Here is a 10357-nt window from a genome sequence, read left to right on the forward strand (position 1 = left end):
ACGACTAGCACTTTCCCAGAAGGTCACCCATCCTGGTAGTGCTCTTGCATGAGCATGCTTAACTGCAGAGTTCTTATGAGATCTGTTGTGCTTGTGGTCCCAAAATGCATCATGCTAGGAAAGGTCTCCACACCCTTATAAGGCATGATTCGTTCCCCTCTCCAAACGATGTGGGACGTATGTTACATGCCCCCCGTTGGTCCACTATGACAACTTCTCAAAATATCTCGGGCCTTTTGCCCATATATACATCTCCGAATTACTTGATCCGCCCCAATGCAGAACAAGTGTGGGTCTTCCCAAAAGTAATACCGTAAATCGTTGAAAAACTTTTTCTTTTGTTGGTATGACAAACCTTTTTGTAAAACATTTGAGGCCAAGTAGTTTACAAAATAGGCAAACCATGGGAGTTTATCGACTAGGTCAACTCTCATTAAATGTTCATCCGGGAAGGTATCCCGAAATTTGACTCATCTAAAGGTTGAAGCCCGAAAATGTCTAACGTTGACAAATGGTCGACCGCCACATTCTCCTCTCCCTTTTTATCCTTAATTTCTATGTCAAACTCTTGCAAAAGTAACAACCAACGAATCAAATGATGTTTCGCGTCTTGCTTTTGAAAAAACATACTTTAACGTGGAGTGATCCGTGTAGACGATCGTTTTTGAAAGTACAAGATAAGACCGAAACTTATCGAAAGAAAATACCACCGCGAGAAGCTCCTTCTCGGTAGTGGTGTAATTCAATTGGGCCCTATTTAGGGTCTTGCTTGCATAGTAAACTGGTCTAAAGTGTTGGTCAACTCTTTGACCAAGAACCGCACCTAGTGCATAATCGCTCGCATCACACATTAATTTAAAGTCTTTATCCCAATCGGGAGAAATAAGAATTGGTGGGTTAATGAGCTTTTCTTTCAACAAGTTAAATGCCTCTATGCATTCATCATCAAACAAGAAAGGTTGGTCTTTTTCTAACAACTTGGTCATAGGCCGGGCGATTTTCGAAAAATCTTTTATAAAACGACGGTAGAAATCCGCATGCCCAAGAAAACTTCGAATTGCTTTCACATCCGATGGTTTAGGTAAGTCTTTTATCACACTAATTTTAGCTTTGTCTACCTCAATCCCAGCCTTTGAGATTTTATGACCCAACACTACCCCCTCGTTGACCATGAAGTGACATTTTCCCCAATTTAGAACTAAATTTTCATTTTGCAACGGGACAACATTTTATCAATGTTTTTAAGATAATGATCAAATGAGTCTTCGAATATCAAAAAGTCATCCATGAATACCTCCATAGTATCCTCAACCATATCCCAAATAATAGCAAGCATGCATCTTTGGAAGGTCCCCGGGGCATTACATAGCCCAAAAGGCATCATTCGATATGCAAATGTACCATAAGGGCATGTAAAGGTCGTCTTTTCTTGGTCTTTGGGGTCTATCAGGATTTGGAAGTATCCCAAAAACCCGTCAAGAAAGCAATAGAACTCTCTCCCGGCTAGACGTTCGATCATTTGATCGATATAAGGGAGTGGAAAATGGTCTTTCCGTGTGGCATCGTTTAAACGCCTATAATCAATGCATCGCCATCTCGTGATGGTTCGGGTCGGGACAAGCTCATTTTGTTCATTTAAGATCACCATGGTCCCACCCTCTTTGGGCACCACTTGGACGGGACTCATCCATGGTGATTCGGATATTGGGTAGATAAGGCCCGCATCTAGCAATTTGATCACTTCTTTTTTAACTACCTCTTTCATTTTTGGGTTAAGTCTTCGTTGTAGTTGGACAACCGGTTTAAAATTCTCTTCCATGAGAATCTTGTGTGTACAATATGATGGATTGATCCCCGGGATATCCGTAGTCTTCCATGCTATGGTCGTGTGATGGGACTTAAGAAGTGACACAAGCCGTGTCTTTTGGTCTTGGGTGAGTCTCGAAGAGATATCACCAGAAGTTGGTTTGCTTCCTTAAGATAAGCATATTCAAGATGCACGGGGAGCTCTTTGAGCTCAAGAGTAGTAGGTTCTTCCCATGCAGACTTGATTCGAAATCTATCTTCGTTGGGAATATACTCATATGGTTCTTCCTGAGTAGTCTCACATTCAATTTCACATTCATCAACATAAACGTTCATCAAATCCCTAACGTCGGCCTCTAAATCCACAATGTCATTATCACAAATTTGGTTGAACCCCGTGGTATTAACCCTTAAAATATTTTCAAACTCCTCATCTACACAAAAGTCAATGTGGTCAAGGGCATAACACTCATCATCATCGGTATTGCTCGGTTGCTTCATAGCTTCCTAGATGTTTATGGTAACACACTCTTCACCAACTCCAATGTTGAGTTGATTGCGTTGTACCAAGATGATGGTGTCGGCGGTCGAAAGAAATGGTCTTCCTAAAATGAGGGGGACTTGAAGATCCTCCTTCATCTCCATGATAACAAAATCAACCGGGAACACCAAGGTGTCAATGCTAACCAAAATGTCCTTTGCGATACCAATAGCGGTGTCAAATGAATGGTTAGCCAATCTTATCCTAATCCGGGTCGGTTTAAGAGGTCCAAGGCCGAGTCTCTCATAAAGTGAATTGGGCATTAGGTTACTGCTTGCACCCAAATCGGCAAGTGCATTGAAGACTTCTGAGTCACCAAACAAACAAGGGAAAACAAATTTTCCCAGATCTCCCAACTTCTTAGGAATCATTGGCCTTGATGCAAGAATCTTGTTGCATTCCTCTTTAATAAAGAAAGATGTTTCATCATGATATTTACCCCTTTTAGATATTAGCTCCTTAATGTACCGACCATAGTTTGGCATTCCATTAAGCAAATTGGTGATTGGCAAGTTGACGGAGACGTTTTTCATCATATCTTGAAACTTTTTGTATTGAGCCGCCATTTTGTCCTTCCTTAAAGCTTTTGGATATGGCACCGGTCTCGTAGCCTTCAAAGGCTCATTACCCTTTTTCTTGCCTGTTTCATCATTACCCATACCCTTGGTTGAGTCGACCTTTTCTTTACCCTTCTCCTTACTAACCCCGATCTCCTCTTCACTAAAGCTTGGTAGTGGCTCTTAGGTGATAAAGGGTCGTGGATGGGGATCTTCAATCCCTTGAGTGGTTAGACCGCTTTTAGTGGTTATGACATTGACATTTTCATTTCGATTTGGGTAGTTAGTGTTTTGTTGGTGCTTTCGATAGGAATCACTCTTATGTTGTTGTTTTGTTGGTTTTGGTATTGTTGTCGGTTATTGTTGTAATTGTTGTTCGGGTTGACTTGTGTGTTGGATGGTAAGGTGCCTTGAGGTCTTTCGGCAACTTGGTTAGAAAGTCTCTCAACGGTGCTCTCAAGGTTTTGAAATGAAGCTTGTTGGTGCTTTAATTGTTGCTTTAAGAACTCGTTCTCCTTTAACAAGAATGTTTCGGTTGTCTCCTCCTTCTTTATGTAATTTTGCATGATTTCTTCTAGGCTTTTTGAAGGTTGGGGTTGTTGAGTGTTTTGTTGAGGTTGTTGATTGTAACCTTGATTATTTTGTGGTTGACTATAACCTTGATTTTGATAGCTTTGATTTCCTTGGTTGGTATAAGGTTGGTTGTTATAATATTAGTTTTGGGATTGGTAATTGTTGTTTCAGTTTTAGTTATAGCTTGAGTTGTATCCTTGGTTTCGGTTTTGATTGGTAAATTCGGGTGGTGGATTGGGTTGATTATTGAACGATACTTGTCTTTGGTTAGGGCTGTAATAGCCTTGGTTTGATGTTCCACTCTTTTGATAGTTTTGATTACTCACATAGTTGAAATTAGCATCCGAATTCATGGGAATGTTATCCAAATCAATATGGTTGCATTGATTAATTTGGAGACAATTCTTGGTGAGATGTGGCCCTTCGCACCTTTGACAACCTACTTGCATAGCGACAATCATTTTTTGTAGCTTTTTCAACTCTTTCCCATATATTTGAAATTGATTGTTTAAGCTTGCAAGTGTGACTTGCCCATTATTACTCTCTACTTGTGTTACACTTTTCCTTGGTAAATCTCGAGGTGATGGAGCCCACATGTATGTATTAACCGAGATATCCTCTAGCAAAGTTTCGACTGCATTTGGTAATTTGTACATAAACATTCCACCCGCGGACGCATCAAGAGTTTGTCTTGTCAAAGCATTAGTGCCCCTGTAGAATGTGTTAATATACTCATTCTTTGTCAAACTATGCGGTGGACAAGCTCGTAACATCTTCTTAAAACGTATCCATGCATCATACAAATGTGACAACCCGGAAATTTCTGACCAAATTTAAACTTGATCTTTATATGTTTTCGACACGATAAGCAAAGTCTGTAATGTTAAGTCTCAAAAAATTTGAAACTATGTTTATATATTCAATTACCCTTCGACCATTCTCGACAATTCACGAACAATTATATGTAAATAAATATGTATATGAATATATATTTATATTAATTGAAAATGTTAACCAAGTATTAGATATATAATACTTTACATGAACGTATTTGTTCGATATATTTATCGACGGAATTAGAAGATATTATCAAATGATTGAATTATCTGATACATTGTGATATGATTACGTGTTTCTGTTATGAGGTCCACTGTGATTTATGAAATCTGTCCTTTTTAACGGTATTCGGAAATAATGGTAAAGTGATCTTCAAGTAAGGACAAAAGTGTCAATTAACAGGAACTAGACAAGGGATATGGGAGTTTCCTGTTCGATTTTCCTATATAGGTATTAACTAGTTAACTTTCATATTATTTAGGGTGAAAGTGAAATTTTGGGAATATAGATAACTTAGAAAATGGATATCAACAAGTTAAGAAAAATGACGTTTTTCATTAAAATAATTTTATACATTTATGTAACCTTCGGACTTTATCTTACGCTTCATCAGCAAATGGTAATTTAAAAACTTGAAAACCTGTTATGAATTATATATGATCTTACTTTTCTAAAATGTTTTATGATATAACGATCTCCATTATTTTAACCTTTTAACAAAATGATTCTTAAATATATTTAGTTTTGGGAAATAAAATTATCATATTTATTTGATTTAGTTTCAAACGTACAAAAACGTTTTCAGTTTAAAAAGAACTTTATTATTAAAACAATTATTAAGATAAATTGCTTATGAGTTTTGAAGAACTTAATTAAAGCTTTGTATTACAACTTATAATATATATATATACATTTATATATATATATATATATATATATATATATATATATAAACATATATATATATACACACATATATATATATATATACATATATATATATATATATATATATATATATATATATATATATATATATATATATATATATATATATATATATATATATATATTATATATATATATATTGTTTCAAAAACGTAAACGTAATATAACATAATATTTTCTATTATTTAAATGGTTATAAATAAAATTTGAAATATAATTATTTTCTTTAAAAAACTAAAATATTATATTAGTAAATAAATATTTCAATAAGATGTACAATTTATTTTTTTTTCTAACTAAAAATATACATATATTTTACAATGTGATAAGGTATAATTTAAAACGTTTCGATATTATTAAACATATTTTAATAAACAATGAGAAGTAGATTTATAGAAGCAAATGACCAAAACACTCGAACATTCAAGTTACACTTTGAGTGATATAGTTTAATTATGAGTAAGTTTAATTATTGATATAGGTACACGTCGCAAAACGTAAAGTGCTAGTTTTCTAAGCGTACGAAAAGTCGTTCGAAAAGCCGGAACCGAGACTTTAGTCGAGTGACAACGTACAAGTCATCGGAACTAATTTTACAAGTTAACTATGCACGTGAATATAATATTATATATAATTAATTATATAAATTATATATATATATATATATATATATATATATATATATATATATATATATATATATATATATATATATATATATATATATATATAAACTGTAGGCACAAGAAGTTGCTCGAGGGTGAGCTGGAAGCCATGGCGCCGCGATCGCGGCCAATGTTCCCCTAAGAGTTCCGCGATTGCGGAGCTACGAGACACAAGTCTGGACCTATAAAACTCGATCACCACGGCCGAATGATTTCACATATTCAAATCTCTCATCTCTATATACTCCGTATGATTTATATTATTTATTATTATTATTATTATTATTATTATTATTATTATTATTATTATTATTATTATTAATCTTATTATTATTATTAGAAGTATTAGTATTATTATTAATATTATACATAAAATATTACGACGGATTGCAGTCCGAGTGATTTCAAAATGGTTTTTTGAGCGGGATAGAGCTAAGGAAATTATGGGTTATAGCTATGGAGATTATGAGTATTGTTCGGGGGTATTGCTCGAGAGGTCAAACTAGTGTTTATCATTTCCGTTGCGTGTACGTACTTTCCTGCAATATTGAATCACAATATTGATACGTGAGCATTCATATCTTATCTTTTATATATTAATAGTGTGTCCCTGACTAGTGCTTGAGAATATATGATTATGCATGCTTGAATGTTTATTTTCGTTGTGATATAGTTTATGATAAATCATGAATTTAATACATATGCTACTAAGATAAGGTATATGATATGCATGTCGTTGAAAAGTTGTCGAAAAATTAATAGCTTTTCATTTAGAAGTCGTGTGTGTTCGTTGAACGGATTAAAAGATATGGTTAACTGAATTATTATTAATTCTATTATTATTATTATTATTATTATTATTATTATTATTATTATTATTATTATTATTATTATTATTATTATTATTGTTATTATTATTATTATTATTATTATTATTATTATTATTATTATTATTATTACTATCATCGTTCTAATTATCGTTATTATTATTATCTAATAATAATAATAATTATTATTATTATCATTATCATTAGCAATATAGGTATTATCTTTAAAATTGTTATTGTTATTATTAATACTATCATTATTATCACTAAAGGTTATTATTAATATTATTATTATTATTATTATTATTATTATTATTATTATTATTATTATTATTATTATTATTATTATTATAATTATTAACATTGATATTAAAATTAGCACTTTTATTAAAAATTATCATTTCTAATAGAAATATCATTGCTATTATAAAATATTATCAATATTATCATTTTAGGATTATTACTATTAAAAATTATCATTCTTTATAGAAATATTTTTATAAAATATTATTTTAACTATTCTTATTATGATAATTATTATATATATAGTAAATATTATTATTAAGATAAATTATATCAATATTACTAATATTAAAGTATTGATACTATCAATTATCCTTTAAAATTTATCATCGTTATTAAAACTATCATTCTATTAAAAATTATTATTATTATTATTATCGTTTTTATTAGAATATTTTATCATTAAAAAGTATAGAATTTAAAAACTATCATTTTATTTAAAAAAATCATTACTATCAAATTTATTAGTATTATTAAAAACATTATTATTACCATTATTATTTATATTAAAGTACTTTTAATAACATTATCGTTATTATTATTATCATTATTATTATTACAAAATAATATAACTTTTACTCATTATTATTATTATCAATATTATTTTATCAAATAAATATGTGATACAAAGATTTTTTACCACATGTAACATAATTACATTAATAATACATACCACTATATTTCCATGATATTAAGTGAACTATATAAACTATATTACTTAAGATATATAAAAGAATATTTTTATTATATATAAAATTTTAATATTCATTTTTATTTATTAATAAATGACTTGTATTATTTACTTTAATAAAATCTGATAAATATATTTAAATACATAAAATGATTATATTTAAGGTATATAATAAACATGTATAGATTATGAAAGTCATTTTGGGTCAAACTGATTTTTGTTAACTTTTGCATATCGGTCTCGAGCATTAGGGTTGTGGTACACTATGACTCGACCTTAATTGTTAGACAGATATATATATATATATATATATATATATATATATATATATATATATATATATATATATATATATATATATATATATATATATATATATATATATATATATATATATATATATATATATATATATATATATATATATATATATATATATATAGGTTCGTGAATCTGATGCCAACCCTACACTTGTTCAATGACGTCATATGTATTTTTACTACGAAATACAGTATTGTGAGTTTCATTTGCTCCCTTTTTAAATGCTTTTGCAATATATATTTTTGGGACTGAGAATACATGCGCTGCTTTTATAAATGTTTGACGAAATAGACACGAGTACTTAAAAACATTCTACGACTGAATTATTATACCGGATATCACCCCTTTATAGCTTGGTAACCTAAGAATTAGGGAACTGACCCCTAATTGACGTGAATCCTAAAGATAGATCTATGGGCACTAACGACCCCCATCCTGAGAGTTTGGATGCTTTAAAACTTCGATTTTTATACAGATGTGTTAATCCTGTACGTATACAGATGTGTTAATCTTGTATCTTTGGGGATATCCTATATGCATTATTGTTAATGTCGGTTACCAGGTGTTCATTCGTATGAATGGATTTGTATACAGATGTGTTAATCCTATATGTTGATTATAAAATTGAAACCTTGTGGTCTATCAAAATTACTGAATTTTATTGTTTTATGATAAACTTATGAACTCACCAACCTTTTGGTTGACACTTGAAAGCATGTTTATTCTCAGGTATTAAAGAAAACTTTCAAAGTGCATTTTCTCATTTTAGAGATATTACTTGGAGTCATTCATGGCATATTTCAAAAGACGTTGCATTCGAGTCATTGAGTTTAACAAGATTACTATTAAGTCATTTATAGTTTGGATATATTATGAAATGGTATGCATGCCTGTCAACTTTCGATGTAATGAAAGTTTGTCTTTTAAAAATGAATGCAATGTTTGTAAAATGTATCATTTAGAGGTCATGTCACGACCCCCATCTCGATTTCCCAAGATGTGGTATGAACTTTAACATAGTGTCCCAGGTTATAGTCAACGTAGCAGCAGAAACATAAATATTATTACATCACGGTCTCTGTTTTTAGTTTTGGTACATCGTGGTTGCAAAATACAAGTACAGACGTAATACAAATACCAATATATCATAATCTAGCCTATCAATACTAGATTTAACAAAAGACATTTTTAAACTTCCATGATGCCCGACCTGAAAATGCTCCAAAAGCTAAGTACCTGAGATAAATACTTAAAACGTCAATATAAATATTGGTGAGTTCATAGGTTTAGTTACAATGCATATTTAATGGACATCAAGATTTCATGTACAAAACAGTTGAAAAGTTATTCTAGTTCATGAGCTTTCGATATCGAACGTTAACGTAAAAGTACCCGAAAACAAGTGATACTTAAGGTCTAAGTGCAAGTGGTCGAAGGTTATGCATACGATAGCCTATTAGGCCTATCCTGATGTGAGGAGTCATCCTCAAATAGATCTATTCATAATATTCGCGTTTACCAAACCGGTAATTAACGATATCAAAATCGGGATTTATAAATTGACCTTTGTTACACAACATAGAATATAGTTGTAAGTACTTGATTCCAATATGTAAAATAGTAAACAAGTATTATCTCATCCCAAAAGTATAAAAGATTGATTAAAAATGGGACTACGAACTCACTTGATGCGGTGTAAGGTATACACGGTAGTCGGTTTAAATAGTGTGCGGTGATCCGGGCTTGAGACCTAATGAATATTATGAGGTCAGAGGTCATACTATTCCATATAGTATTTAGAATGAGTCTAAGATCAGTCCCCAAGTATTCTTACATGTCCATTTCGATTTTTGATTGGAAACATTATATAATTCGTAGTTTTAAGTTTCAGCAATTCTGTCCAGTTTTACCTTCACATTATATTATGTGTTTCTACCAATCTAGATATCCATTTAAGGTGAGATTACCACCTCTGGAAAGGTTATTGAGTCCCTAATCCAACCATGTAAGGTTAGCTTCTGGATTCAAATTATAAATTGGTCAAATTTATGATTTCCTACAAGTGTGCAATTCTGTCCAGATTTATACTATAAGCTTCCATGCATACTTATAATTAGTAAATCACCTTTGTTTGACTTGTGGCTTTTACAAAACACTAAAAAGATATAAAATAACACATGGTAAAAAGGATTAACTTCCAGCTATTCCTTTGGTTAGTTTTTCAAGACCATACTTTAGACCAAAATCAGACTACAACAGTTTTCTTTATTAAATCTATATAGCCTTTT

The 10357-nt window shown here is 31.1% G+C and overlaps 1 protein-coding gene across 1 annotated transcript; it reads right to left on the reverse strand.

Annotated features, from left to right (window-relative positions):
* Positions 1–2313: 2313 nt before the first annotated feature.
* LOC139875434 (uncharacterized) lies at positions 2314–3006 on the reverse strand. Its single transcript, XM_071862771.1, has one exon. The coding sequence runs from the start codon at positions 3004–3006 to the stop codon at positions 2314–2316; it is 693 nt and encodes a 230-aa protein (XP_071718872.1).
* Between the last annotated feature and the right edge of the window lie 7351 nt (positions 3007–10357).

This window comes from Rutidosis leptorrhynchoides, chromosome 11 (assembly GCF_046630445.1).
Source record: "Rutidosis leptorrhynchoides isolate AG116_Rl617_1_P2 chromosome 11, CSIRO_AGI_Rlap_v1, whole genome shotgun sequence".
NCBI classification, from domain to species: Eukaryota; Viridiplantae; Streptophyta; class Magnoliopsida; order Asterales; family Asteraceae; genus Rutidosis; species Rutidosis leptorrhynchoides.

Excerpts from the sequence above, each read along its gene's own strand:
- LOC139875434 (XM_071862771.1), bottom strand. The coding sequence starts at position 3,006 with ATGGGTAATGATGAAACAGGCAAGAAAAAGGGTAATGAGCCTTTGAAG.